The following is a 24,939-nucleotide window of genomic DNA, read 5'->3' as shown; positions in this document are numbered from 1 at the left end:
GGTTGTCATAAACAAGGCTCGAAATATTTAGCCATGATGTGCTGAAGCAAGCGATGCTCCATGTCATTATTACTGGGTTATTGGCTACTTATTACAACAGAAAAGACAAAATTCAAAATGTTTTTGTCTGTACTCTTTTAAAGGTACTGACAGCCAATTTTTATGGTACCTGTTTTTTTTTTAGTGCACCGGAAAGCTTACTGATCTGAGTGTCCAATCATTCAGTGGTAAACGGAAAACGCTGTGCAACATTTTTTATCAGAATTTTTTTATCTGCATTGAGGTTGTAGTCATGCTCAAGAAACATGCTGGAAACAGTGATAGGTGAGCACGATAGCAATTATACGCTGGCATTGATGGGAAACGTACAAGTGTGGTTATAGCTGTAAGAAAGTAATATTTTGTTTATCAACCTTATGTTCCTGCAGTTCAATTTTTATAAAGCATTGAAATATTTTTATAATAACAGATGGTGCCTGAATCTACGCCCCAGTGACAGCTCACTCCAAGTAACACAAGCTGATTTCGAAGGCCATGCTTTTGCTAGCTGCATGCGCCAGGCTCTTCTTTCTTTTTTTCCAAGCCAACCTAAGTGGTAGGATGTGCCAGTGGTGCTATTGTTGCAGTGCTGGCAGCCATCCACGCTACAATTTGTCGATAGCATTTTGTATCCCACAGAGACGACAGAACACGGGGTACTAACTCGCAAACCAAACTCACGCATATATAGCAGCCCTCATGTGCGCCGCAATGCATTGAACAGCTCTGCCAGTTTTACCGCTCCGCTCATTACTGCGAAGGCAGTGTCGCTTGTTAGCGTACACTTTTTTTTTACTTCGTAATATGCATAGAATAAAGCGCAAAAGCCTAATAATATACAAACTGTAATTTTAAGCACTAAGTCTGCTATACTTGACAACAGCTGACTTACGTACAGTAATCTTATATGCTACATCGAAGGAGGGCTAGGCAAAGATACTTAGTAATTATATTGCTACGGAACAGTATTTGCGATGACGAAGAGGCAAGCAGTGTGAAGACGACGACGATTAGAGGCTAGCACAGGCTGTTGCCTCTTGGCCAAGTGCAGCATATTTCCTTGTAAATATACTTGTATATAGCTTTACGTACGCGTCTTCCTACGTAACATATCTGGTGGAGGTGGACGTTCCCTGTACCTCGTCGCGGAGCTTCGCAGTAGACAGTACGTCGAGCCTTCATTCATGGCTCCCGGCGACGACAACTCGACTCAGCCGGCTCCGACACCTGCTGCCACTTCGACGACCTACATCGCTCTCCCCACTCCCCGTGATCCTTGCGTATTTTCGGGCAAAGATGGGGAAGATGTCAAGGACTGGATCAGCCTGTACGAACATGTCAGCCGCAATAATCGGTGGGATCCTACTATCATGCTCGCCTACGTAGTCTTTTACCTCGGTGGCACACCTCGAGTTTGGTTTCGGACACACGAAGATGAGCTCACCAGTTGGGATTCGCTTAAGCAACAGCTCCGAGACTTGTTCGGCAACCCCTACGGTCACCAACTTACCGCGCAGAAGGTGTTATCCAGCCATGTGCAGACATCAACAGAGCCCTACGTCACATACATTCAGGACGTCTTGGCTCTGCCGCAAAGTTGACGCACACATGACTGAGTCGGACAAGGTTTCCCACATCCTTAAAGGCATTGCCGATGACGCCTTCAACTTGCTCGTTTTCAACAACGTGGCGACGGTGGATGCAGTTATAGAAGAGTGCCGCCACCTGGAACTCGCTAAAAGCCAACGTATCGACCAGCTGTTTGCCCATCTGCCCAACACCCCAGCAACATTTTCGTGTGCCAACGCTCTCCTCATCCCAGCAACACTGGCGATGCTACCAGGATCGTCCGGCATGAGATCGAGGCCGCCTATTTGGCTGCCTTCGACTCCTAGCTCCTCCAACACACCTGCAGTCACGGTTTCCCTGATCCAGACAGTTGTCCGCTAGGAGTTCGCAAACATGGGTCTTCACACCATCTGCTTGGCCCATCGCCCTGATACCCACCCGGCTTCTTCGATTCCGCCCCGTCCCGCATCTTATTACCCACCACGTTCCGCAACCCATCTGAATGGTGCACTGCTGACAACAAGCCCATTTGTTTTCACTGCCGTTGAATCGGGCACATTTCTCGGCACTGTCGCAGTCGCTGGAGTTCCCCGACCCGGTCTACTTATACTGCCTACTCTCGCCCCCCAGATGGCCCTTCTCGTCCCTATGCCACGAGCTCTGATAATGCCGCCACTGATTCTCCTGCGCCGAACTGGCCCTATTCTCGTTCGCCTTCGCCCCAACGACGACAATCTCGCTCTCCCCAGCCCCGTCGCTCCTATTCGCCGACTCCCTTCGGACGCCGCTCCCAGCCGGAAAACTAGATGATGCAGCGCCTCAAGGTGCTGCTGCATTGCTCCCTACGCCGCCAAATCCTCTACTGACGTTCCCTACTCATCTGAACCTTCTTGACGTGCAAGTCGACGGTGTTTCTGTGTCTGCTCTTATAGACACTGGGGCGCATTTGTCGGTAATGAGCGCTGACCTTCGTAACCGGCTGAAGGAAATAATCACACCCGCCACGACACCTGTTGTCCGTGTCGCCGATGGGGGAACAGCCCCCGTAATTGGTATGTGTGCCGCCCGCGTCTCCTTCGCCGATCGCTCCATTTTGTACTATTCACAGTCATCGCCCACTGTCCCCCACGACATCATCCTCGGCTTAGACTTGCTCTCCGCACATTCTGCTCTCATCGATTGTTCCGCCAGTACTCTCCGCCTTGACCTACCTGTTCTGGATCCCGCTGAACCACACCCCAGTCGCCTCAGTTCCGTCGACTTCGTTCGCTTGCCACCTTCGCCACTGACTTACGTTGACTTAGTGTCATCCCCACCAGTCCCTGACGATCACTACATCTCGGCTCCTATGCAAGACGTCCTCCTTACACACGGGATCACAGTACCTCATACAGTTTTATCTATTACGGCGAATTGCGTCTGCCTGCCAGTGGTCATTTTCGGCTTGACAGCGTAAGTGCTGACACGCAGGATGCCTCTGGCCCAGCCTTCTCATTCGAGGATCACTCAGTAGCATCGATACAGTAGACGACAATTTAGCCGATCCTCCTCTACCATCGCAGTCTGCAACGTGTACCATCGCCGACTTACAGAAAATGATTGCACCCGACATGCCGTCCGAGCACGCTCGTGAGCTCTACCGTGTTCTGTTTTCCTACCACGATATTTTTTACTTTAATGATCGTCCTTTGGCCCAAACTACAGCCGTTAAACATCGCATTAATACCGGCGATGCCCCTCCTATTCATCGCCGCCCGTATCGAGTATCACCGGCTGAGCGTCACGTTATTCACGCCGAAGTTCACAAAATGCTTGCCAAGAACATTATTGAACTGTCATGTAGTCCATGGGCGTCACCTGTTGTACTTGTAAAAAAGAAGGATGGCTCCTGGCGCTTTTGCGTAGATTATCGGCACCTTAACAGGGTTAACAAAAAGGACGTGTATCCCCTACCTCGAATTTATGACGCCCTTGACTGCCTCCACAGTGCTCGCTATTTCTCCTTTATTGACCTTCGCTCCGGCTACTGGCAGATTGCCGTGGACGATCTTGGTCACAAGAAGACTGCCTTTGTAACACTCGAAGGTCTTTATCAGTTCAAAGTGATGCCATTCGGTGTATGTAACGCTCCTGCCACTTTTGAACACAGGATGGACTCCCTTCTTCACGGTTTCAAATGGTCCACGTGCCTGTGCTACTTGGACAATGTTATAGTATTCTCCCCAACGTTCGCTACGCACCTCGAGTGCCTGGACGTTTTTCATCGAGCCGGTCTGCAACTCAACACATCGAATTGCGAATTCGGCCGTCGCCAGATTACCGTCCTTGGACATCTCGTTGACGCGAATGGAGTGCAACCGGACCCAGGCAAGATCCACGCTGTTACACACTTCCCTGTTCCGGAATGTGTCAAGGATGTGTGCAGCTTCATCGGCCTTTGTTCGTACTTCCGCCGTTTCGTAAAAAATTTCGTGGCCATAGCACGACCACTAACCGAGCTTTTGAAAAAAAAAACGCCCCTTTCCAGTGGGGCAATGATGAGGCCTCTGCATTCTCACATCTAATCAACCTTCTCACAATGCCTCCCGTTCTGGCCCATTTCGATCCTTCTGCGCCTACCAAAGTCCGTACTGATGCCAGCGGTCACGGAATTGGTGCAGTACTGGCACAACGCCAGCATGGTAACAACTGTGTTATCGCTTACGCCAGTAGGCTCCTCTCACCCTCGGAGCGCAACTATTCCATCACTGAGCATGAGTGTCTGGCCCTAGTTTGGGCGGTTGCATGGCCGACCCTTTTCTGTTGTCACAGACCATCATGCGCTTTGCTGGTTATCCTCACTGAAAGATCCTACAGGAAGACTTGGTTGCTGGGCCTTACGCCTCCAAGGATATTCGTACTCTGTCACCTACAAATCTGGCCAACTAGTACACAAGGACGCTGACTGCCTGTCTCGCTACCCGGTAGACGAGCCTGACGACACCGACAGTAGTGCTGCCAACGATATTTTCTCTATGTCTGCCTTCGGTAACATCACCGATCAGCAGTAGCGAGACCTATCGCTGTGAGCACTCATCGAGCGTGTGCGCTCTACGCCTACCGACGCATCCGTTCGCCAATATATCCTCCAAAGCGGCATTCTGTACCGCAGGAACTTCCTCCCTGATGGATCTGATCTTTTTGTCGTGCCAAAACATCTACGACAGACTGTGCTCTTTGAGATGCATGACGCACCCACTGCAGGATATCTTGGGGTAACCCGCACGTACGACCGCGTCCGCCGCCGCTTCTATTGGCCTGGTCTCGCTCGCTCCGTCCGACGCTGTGTTGCTGCCTGTGATCCCTGCCAGCATCAGAAAACACCTCGGGTGCTACCTGCTGGTCATCTCCAGCCGATCACCGTCCCTGTGGAACCGTTCTTTCGTGTTGGATTAGACCTCCTCGGTCTCTTTCCCACATCATCCTCTGGGAACAAATGGGTAGCCGTCGCAACTGATTACGCCACCCGATACGCTATCACGCGGGCTCTTCCTACCAGTTGCGCACTTTCTCTTGCATGACGTTATCTTGCTTCATGGCACCCCGCGACAACTGCTTACTGACCGTGGTCGTAACTTCCTCTCGAAAGTTATCGTCGACATTGTGCGCTCCTGCTCCATTCAACACAAGCTGACTCGACTACCTCATACCATCCTCAAACCAATGGCTTGACAGAGCGGTTAAACCGTACTCTTACTGATATGCTGTCCAAGTACGTTTCCAAGGACCACCACGACTGGGACATAGCCCTTCGTTACGTCACATTTGCATATAATTCTTCCCGGCACGACACCGCCGGATTTTCTCCATTTTATCTACTGTACGGTCACGAACCGACCTTGCCCCTTGACACGGCACTTCCTCCTGCCGCGATCTCAACAAGCGAGTATGCGAGCGACGCCATCGCCCTCGCCGACCATGCACGCCAGCTTGCCTGTACTTGACTGACGGCCTCACAAACCACTCAGCAGCGTCAGTACAATGCCCGCCACCGTGACGTACAATTTTCGCCTGGTGCGCTCGTGCTCCTGTGGTCGCCCTCTCATCATGTCAAACTTTCAGAGAAGCTCCTTTCGTGATACACAGGGCCCTACTGCGTGCTGCGCCAGGTGATGCCTGTGACGTACGAAATTGCTCCTGTGAGTTCAACCTCGTCCTCTACTCTGGCCTACTACACTGCTTCCGAGTCCGGCCTTTAGTCACTCCGGGACGGCGCTTTTGCCGCCGGGGGTAGTGCTACGGAACAGTATTTGCGATGACAAAGAGGCGAGCAGTGTGACGACGACGATTAGAGGCTAGCGCGGGCTGTTGCCTCTTGGTCAAGTGCGGTGTATTTCCTTGTAAATGTACTTGTATATAGCTTTTTGTCTGCGTCTTCCTAGGTAACAATATTATGATACAATACAAGATACTCGGGCAACAAGTATTTGAGATACAGATAAAATATACTACCGCAATTATTGTATCTGATACAATACTTTCCATTTGTATCTTAGGATACTTTGATACATTCGCAAGTTTCTTATTATAGATACGTATATATAATGTAGCAGCAAATGTGTATGCACTTAATGAGAGCAGCATTCCGGGCAAGTTGGTAATCCATTACTCAAGTAATATTGCACAACAAAAAAATGACACAGGCGTAAGAGAACACACACCAAGTGGTGTGTCTTCTTGTGTTACGTCTGTGTCGTTTTTTTGTTGCACAATATTACTTGCGTGTGCACAAAAATATTTGCTTGGAAATTTTTTTTCTACGACTAACCATGCTTCATTTGAATGAAATGTCTGTTGGTATCTGAAAATTTTTGTCTTTCTTGCTCAAAGTACAATATTTTCATTCCAAACCAATTTAGTGGGGTTGCTTTAGCTGCTTAACATGAAAGCTCTTTATGTGCTGCGCTGTCAGTGGTTTTTGCTTGTCGCTTATGTAATTGATGGGACTCATTGCTCTGCTTGCCAACCAGCTGCCGGGTCGCCATCTAAATTACAAGAACGTTAATAAGGAGCCTCTGCACAATGGCACAAATGCCGCTGTAGATTTTACCTTGTCCATAAACGTATTACCATTTATGCAATAGCGGATCACCGGACAGGTGTACAGCAGCAACAATGCTGGTAGTGGCATTTTTTGTGACACATTGTGTGTACAGAGAGCACATAAAGCTGTAATGATCTTTCATACTCTACTTATTTGCTGGCGTAAAGCGTTCGCTAGCGACATATCGATTAATGTGCAATCCTTTTATGATTTTTTTGCGAGAAAACTTGTATAGCCCAAAAACGTTTCATACGAATTGTAGTGGAACAAAGCGCTACAGAATACTGCCACTATTCACATTACTGCCATTTATAGCTCCGATTACCTGGTGATTTGTAACAGTAAGAAATTTAAGGGTAAGCTATATACAGTAAAAGCTCGTTAATTCGAACCGCAAGGGGACGCCATCTCAGTTCGAATTAAACGAAGTTCGAACTAACGAAAGCAATGAAGAAAAACAGGACACCGCGACCAGGAAGCAGCAGGGCATGGCGCCAGTTCAATTTAATGTTTGAAAAAATCCGTAATTGTGGTCTGCTTTTTTTCTTTGAAGGCAACAGCAAGCACTTTCTGCTCTAAAGAGCGAATGTTGCGGAAGGCTTCCTCTTCGCTTTCTTCAAAACTGAAGAACAGGCGGGCGGCATTAAGTCCGGCCGACTTCCGCAGCGGAGGGCCGCACCGGTGCCTCGTCGTCTTCCTCGTCGTCGTCACTGGCAGCGACAGGCTCTATGTTTTTAACTTGGGAAATGATGTCCTCGTCTGTGGTCACACCACAGACAACTGCGCTCGCATCCACGTCTACGTAGTCGGCAAAGGAAACGTCTTTCAGAACGTCCGACATGGGAGCGGTGACGCTAGTGACCGCTCCCATGTTTTTTATATAAGTGGACAGCGTGCTCTTCGGTATCCCATGCTTCTTGGCGATTTCTTGTTTCGACAAGACTCCGGCGTCCACTTCCCGTAAGATGTCGCATTTATCCTTCAGTGTTTTGGCGCAGTAGTATTTACCGCGGGCGCACGCCATTCTGAAACCGCACGTCAGCACGGCGAAGCACACCACCGAGGCCTAACTTTTCAAGCGATCCGCACAACAAAGGTCGTAAGCGCGCCGAAAACCAGAAAACTCGAGGCTGCCGAAAGCGGCCGAGACCACCGCGAGTTCAGGACAAAGACGTTGACGAAGGCTCCTCCTATTCGTTCAATTCTCGAGCGCTAGCGGCGCTGCGATGTACTGGATTCGATGTATTTTTTGTGCTGGTTGCGCCGTCCATCGGTTAACAACTGCAGCTATACGACAAGATTCTTAGGCCTCTGAGATCGGCGGCTCAAAACCGGAAACCGCAGTTCTCGGAGGTAGAGAGAGGGCGTAGCTGTTGCCACAGCTGTCACCCCTTGCCCTCCAGCCTCTGCGCCGGGTGCTGGCACCGGTTTTACCCGCTTTTTCCTTCTCTCCCCATTTTGGAGGCAACTCAGCCGCTGCAGCCTCGCGACAAGGCCTGCTCTGGCCATGTGCCAGGCGGCACGCCGCCCAGGCGCGGCGGCGCGTAGTTCGAATTAACCGTGGCAGAACCAACTCACGTTCGAATTAACGGGCTTTTTTATACATGGACTTCTATGGAGCTAGGCCGGACCAAGTAGTACGGTTCGAATTATCCCGAAATTCGAATTACTGAAGTTCGAATTAACGAGCTTTTACTGTATATATTTTATATATATATATATATATATATATATATATATATATATATATATATATATATATATAAAAGCAGAATAGAAAGGCTGTTCCGTATCACACAATCACAGTGAATACGTAGAAACACGATACAAGCGGCACCACTAATAGCGATGACATTTAAGCATGAAGTATTATCAACTTACCTGTTAAGGTCAGACAATAGAAAACTCAGAACGACAGAAAGCTGAGCTAGTTGGTAAGGATTCATTATGCATAAAAGAAGTGAGGTGTGCAGACAGGACACAAGAGTAGAGAAGTGGACAACACGAACACGGCGTTCGTGTTGTCCACTTCTCTACTCTTGTGTCCTGTCTGCACGCCTCACTTCTTTTTTGCATAATAAATAGAAAACTCAGTGCCTGTGGAAAATAGCTTAAAACGCCTTGTATAGACGCTCATTAGAAAAACGGAGTTTTAGGTATTATAATGTTTCTAAAGACAATGTCGCTGCCTTTAGTTTTATTCAGGTGGCTTAGTGGCAGCCGTATTGGCGGCTTGAGAAGCGAAGTTCAGCCAATATGTATAGTTTTGCACAGTGATGTTGTGATAGCCAGTATCTTGTATCTTAAGGTACACGATACATTCTTTCATGTATCGGAAATACAGATACTGATACACGTCTTGCTAGACATATCATGATACCAATATCTTCGTACTGCTCAGCACTGATGCGAAGTACCAAGACTTCACCACCAGGCCGTGCCACTTACTGGTTTTTGAGACTTTCTTTGCCAATTTAAAATTATAGTTTCTACTTGAATCACAAACAGCATGCTAGATTATTTCACTATACATCATGGTCATTTCATTTGTATCATCGTCTCGCAACACATCTGGCCAGTTAATGAAAATACCCATTGTGTAACAGCACGAAAAGGCTCACTGTATTGGAAATTAAATAGTAATAAAAAGCTTCACATAGACTGCAGCCAGTACTTGAACCTGGATGGTGGTGTATTGTGCGATAAAATTTGGTGTACAAAGTAGTTGACATGAACGGGAAAGAAAACTGCCTTCATGCAGATGTTGAAACTTCTGCAGACTTACACGTGTGGAGGCTGAGTCTTCTATTCTCGCGGACAACTTTCTGTGGCTATAAAGGGAGGCAAAGCACGCACAAGTGGAAGTGCTTCTGTGAAGGGTCCCACATTTTCATCCATGTTAGTTTAAGCTGGGGAAGACAAAACAAGCACCTTATTAGCAACAGTTAAATAAGACAAAACATACCACTGAATGTAAAAGTTTACGGATTTTGCGGCTTTTCCCTTCAGCGTCTGGGCAAATGTGAAACCATTGCATGTGGAAGCTGCGTGATTGAGCGTCTGTTCCCGTCTGTTCCGAGCAACTAAAAGCACTGTGAAACGTTAACAAACTACTTGGTGCTATAATATGTGTGGAGAAGCTCCATTCCCGTAGCTTTCCCTTCGTAGCCACAGAAAGTTGTCCGCTAGTATAGATGGTTTAATCAGAGTCTGTGGTTCTTATTGAGGACTTCTGTGTACTGAGGATTTGTAGCTGAAAAGGATGGCCAGCTGTTTTCACTCTCATTTAGATTATGGTTTATTTTTAAACCACATGTGGCAAATAGCACGACTCTGCCATTTCATCAAAACGTGCATGGTGAATTAAGCAACTTATTCATGTTGAACTGCAATGTAAACTTTCATGCAGGACTGCAGATGAATTCCAGCTAGTCCTGGCTGGGAGAAGAGGAAAGGCAACGCTGAGGTGTTACGTAGCTAAGCAAGAAAGGGTGCACTACCTTCGCGTATGTGGCTACGATGTTTCTGAGTATGGTGAGTTGTTCATACTTGCACTACTGCATGCATTTACAAACTTATCCACCAGATGTTCTCGCAATACTGTAATGTCATAGTGGATCAGCAGGCTGTGGCTAAAGATACATCTGATATACTTGATAAGTTATAGACACGTTTCATGGCAGTAGTTTCGGTGTGCACTGGTTTCGTTTTGATTCTCTGTAAAGCATGTGATGTCACAAACACTGGCTACATTGCAATGGACAATTAGTTAGCAGCCAGCTGTCTAGTGAAAAAATAATCAGGATGTGCACACTAGTTAAAAGCATGTCTGGTCTGATGAAGTCATGTGTCTCACACCACTACCACACTGCAAAGGAAGTTGCAGTGCCCTCACTGCTGTGAGCATTTATCAGTTACGAGAAGATCAGAATTGCAGCTTGCGTGCTGATTTTGTGTAGAATAGAAGTGAGGGTAGTGGATTGCTTTAGTAAATGAAAGCATATTGATGTGCTAAGCACGTCATTTTATTTTTCTTAGTTCATTTCATAATTCGACATTTGGTTCATTGACAACAAAACCGAAGCAATGCTGGCACGTTTATTACCTTCGCATATTGCGACTTGTGCCATTATCTAACACAAACATTTGTTCTTGTTGAAGCTGATGACTCTACAATTTGTGAAAAGCGGTGCACATGCACAATCGTCACTGTTCACAAGAAAAGACTTGTCTACGGCTTTATCATTTACAACTACAGTATGCATAACCAACTCGCCAGGAATCTCTACACTTTCAGCAAAGCATACCTGAGCCACTATTCTCTGTAATATGCATTCAAGCTTGCCATCTATGCTCACCACGTCATCCTCTTCTGATGCTGCCTATGTGAGATGCACTCTCCTTGATGCCAGCAGAGACAGTGATGAGACAACTCTGACCATGCTCAACCAGAAAGTGGCACAGCTTGAGTAGGCTGAAGATACATTTCAAAAGACCGTGTGGGGCAGCTCCAGAGAGCTGCAACAGCTGTGTACAAAGTTGCCATTTTGTTCATATAGAAGTGGTACCAGAAATTACACAGTTGTATTTTTGTGCTCTGAATAAAGTTGGTCCAAGTTCTCACTCACAGAAAACAGTGGCAGTGCTAAGGCGCAAACCTGGATGATTGGGTGAAGATTGCTAATATGCTAGTGCACCACGCCACTAGATTCCAAAACTGCGTAATCGGTTTCACAAAGCTCAAAGCGATTGCCTTGAAAATGCGGAATGCAGGAAGGCACAGATATGCTCATGGCAAGCTTAAAGGAATAACCATTTACTGGAGATGAAGAGGAACTCTTAAGAGGCTTCAAATTTTTTTATTCTTCCCTTACCTCCCTCCCCCCTTTCTTTACTGAAGTTATAAAACTAATTTCTATACTGTAGATAATAGATTTGACTTTAGCCAGTTTTCAGGAGTGAAATTCAATGAGGAATTGTACTGTGGACTTTATTTCTTTAATGCCAACTTCTCTTATACTAAAAGAAAAATAAGCAGGGTGGATGTGTGAAATTTGTGATGTCACTTCAAAGATCTCCTATTTTGCAAAAATAGTCAAATAAGGAAATTAACTCCACATTTGCATAGGCAACACACTCCTGTGACAATTCAAAGCAGAAATACGAGTTATTTTTATTCATTAGGGTAGTGTTCCCAAAGAAATATGGTAAATCATGCCCCTCATAAGCCCCAACTTTATTAAAGGTTAACAGTAGCGAAATTCAGTGCAGAGACGAAGTATTGTTATAAATAAGTTAGCCATCCAAATTCCATTTAACCCTTTGATGGTCGATTTTTTTTATTGAAGATTCCAATTCTTCTGGGGGACCTATTTCGAAAAAAAATTCGTAATTTTTCTAGGGTGACTGTAAAGTGAGAAAAAAATATTTTGTGTTGGTATGTATGTACCGTTTATTCATGAATAATAATAAAAAACGAAATAAACTTATCAGAATAAAAAATTTGATGCGTTGTTATACACATAGTTCAAGGCTTAGAAAATGCGCACACAAGAATATTTCGCAACTTTCAAATGTTCCTGCTCTTATACTAATATTTACGTCCATAGCGTAATCGAACTGTGCAGGTGAGTGCACTCAAGAAAACTGTGTAGTTGTGTGCCCGTCAAAAAAGCAAAACGTGTGACAAACTTCTGCTAATCTTCATCTTATTGCCAACCAGAGGCAATTAATTTTCGCGCGTCTCCAAAAAAGAAAAAAAGAAAAGGAAGCGCATGCATGGCATTATCCTTCCTATTCGCACCCCTGTGAGCACTAAACGAGCGAGAAACAGGCGGTCGCCCTTTGAGCGATTCGTAATGAGATAGCCATCAGTTTTGCGAGCGCAAGAAGCCGAAACCGCCCGTGGAACAAAACCGAAACTGCTGCCCGCCCGCGTGTGCCACAACACGCGAGCGGTAAGTATATAGACGCGCCGGAGTAAACTAGCTCTAAAGCGAATCACGCAACGAAAACCAAGAGAGAGGGAGGCATGAGAAAAAAATTCCCTGTATTCCCACATAGTGGCAGCACATGCCGGAAAAAAAAAAGTGAAGGAAATAGGTGTGCTTTTTAAACGTGCAGACGGCGCCGCAAATATATGGCATCGACCATTTTGGGCTTGCTCGCGGCTCCGTATATTTACATCATTGACCCTCAAAGGGTTAAATCTTCAAGTGCTTTGATTGTTGATTTTTGTGCTTACCCACCATGGTTGCTTAGTAGCTCTGGTGTTGTGCGGCTAAGCATGAGGTTGTGGGATCTAGTCCTCAGCGTGGCAGCTGCATTTTGATGGGGGCGAAATGCAAAATCGTCTGTGGTACTCTGCATTGAGTGCATGTTAAAGGGACACTAAAGGCAAATATTAAGTCAAGCGAAAGTGATAGATTAGTGCTCGAGAATCTTGAAGGCATCAATATTACTGCGAACAGAGCCTTAATAATCGAGAAATTGAGGTAAATGCAGGGCCATGGTTAGAGACTACCCCGGGACATTTAAGCAGTTGCCCGATTTCGAAAGCACTCCTCGGTTAAATTCTGTCACTAGTACTCAACCATCCGTTGCAAAAAATATCCTTGTATTGTATTATAAGACGAAATAAAATGCTACTTGTACAGTATCTCATTTTTTTTTTTTATATATATATAACTCATTGAAATGACCCTTGACACGACGCGGCCGGTAGAGAGGTTTCATTTTCACTCGACTCCGCGTGGTCCAGGCTTTCACGTCTCACCAGTTTTGTTATCACATAGTGCTGTGCTGGTTTTGATGGCTCGCGAAATTCGCATAAACTGCAAGTAGCAGAGAATTAAACTTTCATGTGATGTCCTGGGATACCCAAACGGTCTACGCCACTTGACTAAAAAGCAGCTGCAATGGCGAATCCACCACTCTGTCTTGGCTCGGTAGCGCTGTCTGTCGTTTTACTCACCGACGGCAGCAAAGGGTGGTGATGGCGTATGCAACGTCACCACTCCCCTGGTTGGGTGGCGGGAGATTTGAGTTTTGAAAAAGGCATTTGAACCCTTTAGATGCAATTTTCTCGTAAACTAAGTCTGTTCTTGGCCCAAACAAGCATTGTAATGTTTCTGGAATGATATCTAAACAGTCCACGTCGACTTAGTATTTGCCTTTAGTGTCCCTTTAACAAGTCTCAGGTGTTCTAAATTAATCTGGAGTCTTACACTACAGCATGCCTCATAATCAAATCGTGACTTTGGCACGAAAAACCTCAAAATTAAATTTTTAACTTTTGTGTTGGCTCCATCCCCCCTTTTCTGCATTATTTTCTGGTTTGAGACATCTCACAATTGTTTTTAGTTTTTTTTTTTTTCTTAGTACATATAGTTGGAATACTACAATGCTTGCATACCTTGTGCTGGTAACTTGTTTAAAATTGCAGAATTGCAGATCACACTTTGCTACACTCTAAGAGTGTAGCAAAGTGTGATCTTTGTAACCAAGCAGCAGGTTAACTTTTCTTTTGGGGAGGGAAAACTAGGCCAAGCAGTCTCACCAGTGATAGATTTTTTACATCTCTTGATTTCACTGTCCCTGTGCAGATCAACTATTGTAGCAGTGCGGGGATTCTTGTACATTGCAGCAGGTTTCAGTGTTTTCTTTTTGTTCTCAGAAAAGCGTGACAGAAAGAAGAAGCCAGAGGACAACCTCAATATGGAGGTTTTGGGAGCTGGGGACTCAGCCAAGGATGCACAAGAAGCAACACAAGAAAAAACAGAAGACAGTTGTAAAGCACAGAATAATGACTAAGCACATTTTTGATAGCTAATAGAACATCCATTTGCTGTGGCCTTTCTTACTCGTTTGGGACCATGGTCTGTATCTCACAAAAAGTGACTTAAAAGTTCTCACGACGCGAGGGTCTGCTGATGAAGTGTGCTGTATCTGGTATGCCATATTATGTGAGAGCCTTGCTGTACTCAGAATGTGGCCTCCAGGGAGCAGATTCTAATGACTTGTCCTTCAGCTCATTGACTGGCATCTAAAATGGTGTAACACACCTGCACCTTACACCGATTCACAGTGCTGCATGTAGGCCACTTGTAGGTTATTTAAAATAATTTTTAGCTCTATCTGACAAACTTGCCTACTTTTAATGAAGCTCTGCAGAATTATTCTGACCATAAATCATTTCACTTCAAAAGATTCTTTGTACAATCTTAAGCCCAAAGCAAAGAAATAAATAAAATAAGATTGATACGCACATACAAAATTTGTTAACTTAATTAGAAATTGAAGCAGATGCATTTCAGACATCTAGTGATGCCATAACACTAGCATTGAGAACAGCCCTTTTTCAAATGTGTACTGGAAGTTTAGGTGGACTTGTTGCCATAGACAGAAGGATGACGCTGATGAAGCGTCATCCATAGACAGAAATGACGCTGACAGAAGGCACCTGTGCCTTCTGTCAGCATCATTTTGGGACACATGCCAATGCTACCTAAAGGCACAGGCTGCCTAGCTGAGAGCTGGGCAGGTTTGCCTGATGTTGGCTTACTGCATCGTGAGGAAGAAAGCGTGGGCAGCTGCCAGAAAATTGAGTTTGGTTACATTGCTCTTAGTTTGGAGAAACAGCCTGGAGAAGGCGGGAGGTGGGGGGGGGGGGGGGCAAGAAGGGGTTATCCAGAGAAAACAAGGTATGCTTCATGTTGGAGTGGCAGGCAGTGCTCTTTGTGCCACCATTGGACGCTTTCTTTTGATATCTTAATGTTTATTTGTGCCTGCTGTTCCTTCTTGCATTTGTTGAGTTTAAGGAAAAAATGTGTAGAGTGTGCACGCAAGCAATTGGCAGTAGGCATCGTCTCATGTTACATCCGTAGCCAAAAGTCATCACTGCATGTTGCTCTGGTCTGCGAGGAGTGTGTGTTGTTGGAACGGATTAAAATGCTAAACTGTCATTTCAGTGTTTTCATGGAGTTGAGGTGTAACGAAGACAGAAACACACACACACACACACACCACATGCATATATAACAAATAAAATCTACGCACTCAATCAGCTGCCCAGTATGCCTTTGGCATCCTTAAGTTATTTTTGAACCAAAATTATTATTATGATACAGAGGGTACCTCTCGTGCACCCTGTTCTCGCCACAAACGGTGCAGAAAATGGCAAAATTGTTACTGCAAACAGCAGTTAGATAAGAAATGGGTTGATCACGTTTGTTCATTCACAACGCTTTGGTTCATGTAGGACATGACACCCTGCATTCCATATCAGAAAGATTACTGATATGGAATCAAACCAGTCATGTGTTTTTTAATCGTGGGGCAACCAGTGTGACCATAGAAAGTTGCTGCGAACCACCACATTATCTACTGCTTTGTGGCGGGTAGAAAAGATTATCATGTGCAGTCGAGTTTTACAGAAGAATCTCTTTAGGACTAAGTTGACAACACCATGAAAACTTGCCCAGCTTATCAGGGAGCATGGTTTTACATATGTGTCTGACGTAATATAACCAGGAGTCAAATTCTTTTTCATATGTGATATTGCTTTCAGTGCAAGCTGCTTAATTTGCCTGAAGAAGCAGTAGTGAACATAGAAAAGAAACTTGTGAAATGAGTGCACCTCCTTTTTTGTCTTCACATGATTTGTGGAGTGTATTGACAAGCTCAACAAGAGAAACGTTGGGACATAGATTAGGAGCCTTTGCTTTAGTGGGATATTGCATTGTATCATGGTTAACAATAACAGTGCAATGAAAATGAAGATGGGCAATTTCAAAAAGAAAGCTTTCGTTAGTAAAACACATCTGCATGATTCATTTGGCCTGATTCAACATATTTTTCAGCTTACTTTGTTAAACAAATGAGTGCACTGCTATCAGAAGTTATGGCTGCCTCAGGTTCCTCACAAGTCCTTCAGTGACAGCATGCAACTAAAGAAACAGCTGTGCCTTAATAAACTGAGCATCATCACGCAAGATCACATAAGGGGGGGGGGGGGGTATTCTGTAAGAGTCCACCTAGTGAACTGTCCATTGTGGCCGCTGCTGATTAGATGCAGCTGTATAAGCGGCCCTAGCCAATCAGCAGCGGCGAAAATGGACAGTCCACTAAGTGGACTCTTACAGAATACCCTCCCCCCCCCCCCCCTCTGCACTTCCACTTCTGGACACTGTCATTACTGTTGTCATTGTCCGAAAGAAGTTATGAGTGGCCCTCAAGATTTTGATAGTGTTTTCTTTCATTTTATTGTTCACTTTCTTGCCATTTCCTGAAGCCTTGTTAAGGTGATGCCACAACCACAGCCATTTTATGCCCCTACTGAATTAAAAACGTGTAGAGGTGGGCTAACTAATTACCTGTGTTGCGATGCTGCTTGTGCTGACAAGATAAGAGTGGACACAGCAGTGAAGTGTCGGTTGTTTCTTGAAATCAAATACAGCATAGACCGCTTATAGCATAAGTTGCCCGAATACCATATATCCACACCATAACTAAAACAACAGTGTTCAAAGGCTGCACGTGTGCAAAACATGTAGACCAAGCAGCCGCGCGTATCCGAAAATCGAAGCATGCGATCGGGAGTTTTGATTCCGTTTAAATTTACGAACGTTCAAAGGTTAATGTCCAAGTACCCGCAGCCTTTGCTTGAAGGAAAGTAATAGTAATTAAAAAAAAAAATGTTGGCGACCGTGGTGTATACACTGTGTCAAAAACATTGCGAATGTGGAGCAAGTTGCCGCCATTTGATTGTCGTCCATGGGTCCGCGCTCTCACTTGCGTTATCAAGGTGATTGCTCCACTTTCCATGTGCCATACAGCCACTGCAATGCGTTTCATTGACTCGGCACTAAAACACAACTTTGGTCGCCAACGAGCAGCGCTTGTTAGGCCTAGCTGGCAGGGTAGTCAGGTAGCTTGCCGTCGCGAGAAGCTCGTCCTTGATATGTTTCTACCCATAGACGATTGCGTAGAGATTACTCATGCGATCACGCACACGGTCTGAACTGACAACAGTGCGTGTGAAGCAGAGTTTGGTTTCTCGGGCAATCAGCCGAGGCAATTATTACGCACATCTACCAAAGTATGTGCGCACCAAGCACGTACCCAAGATTTTTTTTTTTTTTTCGTGGGGGAGCCCAGCCCAAGGCGACTTTTTTATGCAAATGAGGGGAGGGGGGTACCGTTACTATAGTACAAATGTGAATAATGCCTATCATTCGCTATAAAGACGCATAAACCTGCAAAATAGTAATGAAATAAGGTGTATCTCACAGGTACGCCTGTGAGATACAACTTTCCTTTACTTGGCAAACAAGGAACCACATCAAATGGACTCACGCAGGAAAGAACGCAAGAACACTGCCAAGAACAAGTAAACAAGCAAAAGTGTAAAATAAAGATTTGTAGTACCATTTTTTGAATTAGCTCTAGAAGAATTGTAGAGGAATATATATTTCCAGAACAATCAGTTTTCTTGGATCCCTCGTTTACTGCTATACCAAGTTGCGTGCCAAAACCGACTAGTATTGTTATTTGGGAAGTTGCATAACGATGCATGGCCACCAGCCCCGTACAGCCGCGTAAAGTGCAGGACGCTGAGGTTCTAAAAGCACTGTGCCCACTGCGGAAGGTTACAAAGACACCTACATAAGCACAGCAGAGAAGTGGTTATGTCAGGCGGCTCGACTGATAACCATATAAGCGTCATTTAAAATATGCAGAATTATTCTCCACTTCTGACGCCGTTTTCTCTACTTCGTTTTTAAATAAATAGATGTTGATCCATAAATATTTTCACAAACCGGTTAAATTTGTTAGTTTTCGCCTTTCACACCTGTTTGGCTGTTGCCTCTGCTCTTTCCCTTAGTACATCGCTTAATTTCTCAATTCCTTGCGACTCTTGTTTCCAGCTGCCAATTTTGCACGAAAAGTGCTGTACAATTAGGGAAAAACCAGACAAGGTAACGGATTACATTCATGTTGCTTATGGGTTTAACAATCATTGCAGGGTTTGATGATGGACACTGTTTCGCATTATTTTATTTTCCACCTTATCGAACCCATATCGCGGGTATATGGTTCTGAGGATCTGCCAGCGTTGCGGCGAGTCGTCACTCGAGGAAATAATGAAGCAAAATGAAAAGTTATATGCAACTGGCATTTTCTCTGGCTGCAGCGCGTCCCATGAGCATACAGATCAGCTGACTACGAACTGAATCCCTTTCCTGGTCCCTGGATTAGTCTTAACAAAGAAGGTTGAACTAACGAAGCAACAGCGATGCGCACAACTGTTGAATACATGGTTACAACTGAACGCAACTTGAGTTAATCGTACGGGCACCGAATCGAGAAAACTAGCCTTCACACCCCAGGAGATGCCGGTAACTACTGCCATCCAAAGGGAGTGAAAAAGGCAGCAAAATGTCGACCACCGAATAGCTGTCAAGTCTCAAAATTTATTTGGCAGCAGCTTTAGGAGTGTGAGGAGTGGTGGTGTGGCGTGGGGCGAGGAGGGGGGGGGGATATGTCGACTAATTTCAGAGGTGGGGGGGGCGAGCCCCCTCCCCTGGGTACGTGCCTAGTGCGCACACTGGTAGGAACGGCGGAAGCTCACAAGTAAACATAAAGCCTAATAGTGCTAATAGCTCCAAACTAAAGTTGCGGAACACTGCCTAAACTGACAGCAGATCACGACGATGCACATTGCGACGGGTGCGCAGAAACTGAAGCTGCGTTCAGTGCAGAGCACACCGCTGATAAGCAGCCGAGCAAAAGGCTTCTTCGTTGCCTATAGGGGACCACCGCGCGCCCGCATTGACCTGCCGCCGGGTTTATTATTATTATGCTCGCTACCATGCTTGTTGGAAGGATTTTCTGCGGAAGCTGTATTATAATCGGTATTTCGTCACGCGCAGCTGCACTGAAAGCGGTATGCATATACATAGAGTTCTGTGGGAGGGTAAATGGGAGTCAGAGAAAGCCGCATTGTAGCCAGTTCTGCACTCTAAACAGTTACGTTATAAGTGGTCTGAACTGTAGCAGCACTTTCAGCATTAATTACCAAAGGGGCTCTGCAACTTAATTTTAACTATAAATGATTTTGCTTTGATTCTTTACACAATCCAGAGTTTAGTGCTAAAAATAATTCATCCTCTTTTCCATTTCACTGATCCAATGATGCCATAAGCTACTATTAATGAGTGTAGTTTAATGGATATGTATCGGAAGCTTGCATGTCAAAATTGCTTGTCACTGCAGCCAGTGTTCATGCTTTTTGATTGCGTCGTTTTGGGGGTGCATACCGATGCTAGCAATATTGCCGGTGGGTCATTAGGAAACTGCAGAACTCCCTGATCTTGGCTTACCCCTTTGTGAGGAATAAAGGGTGGTTAGCTGCTGGGAAAGTGTAATGGGTGCCGTCTTGTCTAGTTCACGGAAGTAGGAAGAAAAGGGAGGGGTGGAGGAGGCCATCCAGAGGAAGCAAATTCTGCTTCGAGTTGAATTGGTCAGCAGCACCACTCCCCAAATCCCGATCACTGCTGTCATGTTATAATTTTACTCTGAAAAATTTAGTATTTTTTGCTTGCTTCCAGGATGACAAGCATGTAAAACTTCAGCACATTGTTGCATGCATTTGCTTGTCAACTATGATGAAAAGATGTGCAAACTGTGCGACCAATTGTCAATCATAGTGAACAGCCAAATTTGCCACATGCAGCTGCAGTCGGTGAGGAATAAGTATTCTTGAGCAGATTAATATACTAAATATTCTGATGTTGGCGCTGCAATGGCAGCAAAATTCATACTGTGCTAACAGCGAATAAAAAACTACAAGCTCAGCCTATGTTGTAGAATCCCTGTAAGTGTTTTATAAATTCAAGCAAAGCAATCCAGCTTTAGCCTCCTTTTTTTTTTCTTTTTTTTCCACTCTGGAAATAAATGCCCATGTCGTTAAAGGGCCTCTCACCAGGTCTGGCCATTTTGAGCTGACAAGCCCAGAGCATACATTACACGATAACAATCATGCCTGCAAAAAATTGCATCACTGTACGATGCAGACATCTTAAATTTCGAACCAAATGCTGTTTTCGCTCCTCATGGCTGCTGCGCTCCAAGCCAGGGGATGACGTACGCGTGCTAGTGCACCTACGTACATGTGTTAGTGCTGTGACACTGCTGGTGGTGACACGCGACTTCTAGAATTATTAAAGCAATATCTGTTATTTGTGCAATATGTTGCTTGAATAGATGAATTAAAGCTTAGAGAAATAATAAAACACACAAACCGAATGTCTGTATGTTTTTCAAAAGAGATGTACTTCTGTTTCGTCTGCTTGTTCCCACATCGTAGTCGCACATGCAGACACCAAAACTGTCATTTTCTACCGTGTTCCAGTGCGTGATCATGCTTTGTGATCCTCTTGTGTCTGCCGCAGTATTCATGTAGCACTGACTTATACCGCTAGTCATGTGTCCTCGTGCACAGCACGCAACATTGTGCGCTGCATGAAACGAGACAATCACAACAGCGGGAGTGCGCTGCGCCGCAAAGAAAGCGAGGAGAAAAAAAAAAGCAAGGCAGGGCCCGTGACATACGCATCACGCTATCCTCAAGGTCTTGTACGGTAGAACACAGGGAAGGAATTTCGCTTGTGGAGACTAGACGGGGCAAGTGGAGGGAGTCTCGCTAGGCAGTGGAACTCACCTCCTGAAATCATGGGTTCGTGGCACCGAAATATTTGTCTCTGCTATTAATGAGGTGATTTGAAATATTTTTGTGGCAGAACGCTCCCTAGAGGACTCGTAACAACTTTCAGTGTACAACTAAAATTTCCTATGGGGCCTGGTGAAAGGCCCTTTAAGCATACCGAGGAATTTGGTCAAACAGGAGCACATAGTTTGGCTCCTTTAACTTGGCTGCACTGCTGCATCTCGCCTGCTATGCTTTTTATATTGTCACGTAATAGTGATGGTGAATAATACAGTGGCAAAACTGTTAATGACGAAACTAACTTTTTATTGGTTGAACTTGCGCCCACAAAAGCAAGTTACACACAAAGCACAGCAATAGCGGCGAACACGGTTGGTGATCGTTGAAATCTGATCTGCAAGCCAAGTGCGTCGGCTTTTATACATGAGCCATCGAAGGTTCCAGAGTAATCGCTGGTGCCCGCGTGTCTTCCAGAAAGTTCTACACAATTTGCGTCACACATGCAGTCAGATTACGCAAGCTTCGGTGACAACAGATGGCAGAAAGAACCCTCGATAACATAACATTCAGGAAACTTCCGACACGTGGGCGCATCCTGCACTGAGCGATAACATTTGTTAGACGGTGAAAAGCGGTCACCCGAAAAAGATAAACAAGTACACATGTCAATATTATTGCTGTTAAAGACAATCACTGAAGTTGTGTACTATCTGCAACTATTAAAATTGCCTGCGTGTGCACCTTTCATATTGGTGTTATCTGATGAATTTTCACTTAAGCTTCTGCATTAGAAATATCCAGTAGTGTGCTACTCAACAAGGAGATACACATTAATGGTTCCCACTTCCAAATGAAGCAAATAGAATAGCAGAACGTACTTATTGTGGCAAAGTAATGTGTGTAGGCTAGCACACAGTTTAGTGCCCGACATTAGCGAAAACATCACCGAGGTTGGTACAGAAACTTGAGCCATGGGCAGCAACTTGCCTCAATTCGAAAAGAGGCAAAAGTGTGCACATTAATCGGACTTTCAGATGAAGCCAGAGTAAACTCTCAGTCATTTCAGTAGAGCTCTCAGAAATTGTTTAAATTGCGCTGTTTTGTGTGAAGCTTCGCGAGTAAACATTCCATGGGTAGAGCACAAAGATGTGAACATTTTAGTAAAGTTTTCTAGTTTTATGCAGTGTATCAAACTAAGAAGCTGAATGTAGAGGACCCGCCCCCCCTTTTTTTTTTTCAAAGAGAGGGCACCTCCTGGCTATTTTTAACTGCCTGCTGGCAGTTGCCCACAAGCCATTGAGCGACCATTTTTTACAGCAAATTTACTCATGTGCACAAGCCCATTCATGTATTGCTCACCTTCAGATATTCTAAGAAACTGAAGTGGCAGTTGTAAACTCATCACACCCTTCCCATCACTTCATTAGCTTTGCCAGGGAAGGCTGCCATAAGCCCACCACAGAAAGTTGCTGGTGGCATATTGAGGGCAACAGATAAGTTGAGGAATTGGGGAAAGTAAACATTGCAGTCATCTCCTCTCAGGTAATCTTTAAATATTGTATTTCGGTAACATATTGCTTGAAAGGTACTGCATGCATTGCAATATTCTGCTCAGATTTCAAGAAAATGTGTTTCAGGACCCCTTTAAGAAAGGACAAAAGGCAGAGATGGGATTCAGTCATCGTAGTACTTCCCTAGGGGAGATCTTAGTGAGAGTAAAAGTGGAAAAACATTTCCCCTTTGTTCTGCAAAATGTTGCAGTACAACTGTGCTCTGTTATACGATTTATGAAGCAACCACAAGGTGACCAAATGGTGAAGAAAAATATGCTTCTGCAAAGTTTCATTTTATGTATCCCAGTGAATGCTGTGAATTTACTCATCACCAGTGTTTGTTTTGTTCTGTAGTTTTTCACAGTGCATCCCGTTCCCTTTGGTTTTTGTAGCCATATTTTTAGGACTTGACTAAACGAAATGTTTACATGTAATTTTAAACTTTGGCTTGTCAACTACATTGCAAGGGAAACCCATGTTCTTCCCAGTCAAATTTCGAATTGGACCAACAACTGCCTTTTTTTAGCACAATTGGACCTGTTGGACATGTAACATACGATTCTGTCACATTATATAGACCCTTTTCTTGCTTACAAACAAGAGTTCCCAGAAGACTTTCGGTTAAGCCCTCCGGAACAACACAAGTTACAATAGCCAATAAATTTATAGGTTCACTAGGGTTGAGGATTGGGTGAGTTGGTATTGCATTCTAAAACTGGTACAGCACAACATAGAAAGGAAGAAACAAGCTGAGCCGGCCAGATAAAAGAACAGAGCCCTGACTTCCAACTGGTTTATTGGCAAGTTGCACGAAATATATAGCTGCAAGAAAGCATCAGGAAATTTCATCGCAACACTTCACAAAACGTCTCACCAATAGAAGACTACACCATCATGAGTCACGAACATGCAATTCCGTCACGCACAGTTAAACGGATCAAGAAATCTTACTTCCTGTGAAGATAGGCACAATGATGGTGCACACAGGATAGGCACAATGATGACGCCAGCCCTTGCCATGAGATCAGCTTCAGTAATCTCCCGCGTAAGTTGTGATTGGTGCTTTTTTAGCATTTCACACTGTGGGGTCTCTCACCCGTGCTCTTGGGACAAAGGAACGACAACACAGTAGTGCAAACAATCACAAGGGCATTTATTGCACCTTTCATAGATCAATGCCTGCTAGCCGAGTTGCTATCCACAAAACATGCCGATGGGCGCGCGACAAATCTAGAAGTCCGACTCACCGCGACCGGAAAACGAGCGAATATGTTCGCCCCATGCTGGATCCCAACGCCTGGTCGTTCGCGCGTTCTGTCACGCGAACGGTGGCGCATTCCAAGGCGGCCACGCGAGGCGGTCTCGCAGAAGCATGGGTCAGCAGCGCGCGGGATGTCCACGCCGTTCGCCGACCCGCCGGGGAAGAGACTCCCAGTCCTCCCCTGCGCCCCCAAGTAACCCTGCCGTGAGGCGGCGTTACAATTTACAATTTACAATAGGCAGCGAGGCACTGGAAGTCGTAAGGGAATACATCTACTTAGGGCAGGTAGTGATGGCGGATCCGGATCATGAGACGGAAATAATCAGAAGAATAAGAATGGGCTGGAGTGCGTTTGGCAGGCATTCCCAAATCATGAACAGCAGGTTGCCGTTATCCCTCAAGAGAAAAGTATATAATAGCTGTGTCTTACCAGTACTCACCTACGGGGCAGAAACCTGGAGGCTTACGAAAAGGGTTCTACTCAAATTGAGGACGACACAACGAGCTATGGAAAGAAGAATGATAGGTGTAACGTTAAGGGATAAGAAAAGAGCAGATTGGGTGAGGGAACAAACGCGAGTTAATGACATCTTAGTTGAAATCAAGAAAAAGAAATGGGCATGGGCAGGACATGTAATGAGGAGGGAAGATAACCGATGGTCATTAAGGGTTACGGACTGGATCCCAAGGGAAGGGAAGCGTAGCA

The 24,939-nt window shown here is 45.1% G+C and overlaps 1 protein-coding gene and 1 long non-coding RNA gene across 5 annotated transcripts in view; one reads left to right on the top strand and one right to left on the bottom strand.

The window, feature by feature from the left end:
• Positions 1-24,939, top strand: part of Nsun2 (tRNA (cytosine(34)-C(5))-methyltransferase Nsun2) — a 159,546-nt gene that overhangs the window by 122,561 nt on the left and 12,046 nt on the right. For 2 of the 4 annotated variants that reach the window (XM_075672617.1, XM_075672608.1), the window contains exons 19-20: positions 10,101-10,225; positions 10,853-11,059. In XM_075672617.1, coding sequence (XP_075528732.1) covers positions 10,101-10,225; positions 10,853-11,019 — 292 coding nt within the window. In that variant the 3' untranslated portion in view covers positions 11,020-11,059. Of the gene's footprint in view, positions 1-10,100; positions 10,226-10,852; positions 11,060-14,366; positions 14,539-24,939 lie in introns of those variants that run through there. The other 2 variants (XM_075672627.1, XM_075672634.1) reach the window with 2 other exon arrangements.
• On the bottom strand, positions 373-11,178 carry LOC142560497 (uncharacterized). The gene is made up of 3 exons (XR_012823382.1): positions 11,050-11,178; positions 9,477-9,600; positions 373-383 (listed from the first exon to the last, which is right to left on the bottom strand). It is a non-coding gene; the product is annotated as an uncharacterized LOC142560497 (long non-coding RNA).

This window comes from Dermacentor variabilis, chromosome 1 (genome assembly GCF_050947875.1).
Source record: "Dermacentor variabilis isolate Ectoservices chromosome 1, ASM5094787v1, whole genome shotgun sequence".
Lineage (NCBI taxonomy): Eukaryota > Metazoa > Arthropoda > Arachnida > Ixodida > Ixodidae > Dermacentor > Dermacentor variabilis.
Note: the sequence above shows the minus strand (reverse complement) of the source record. Positions and strands in the feature narration are given on the sequence as shown.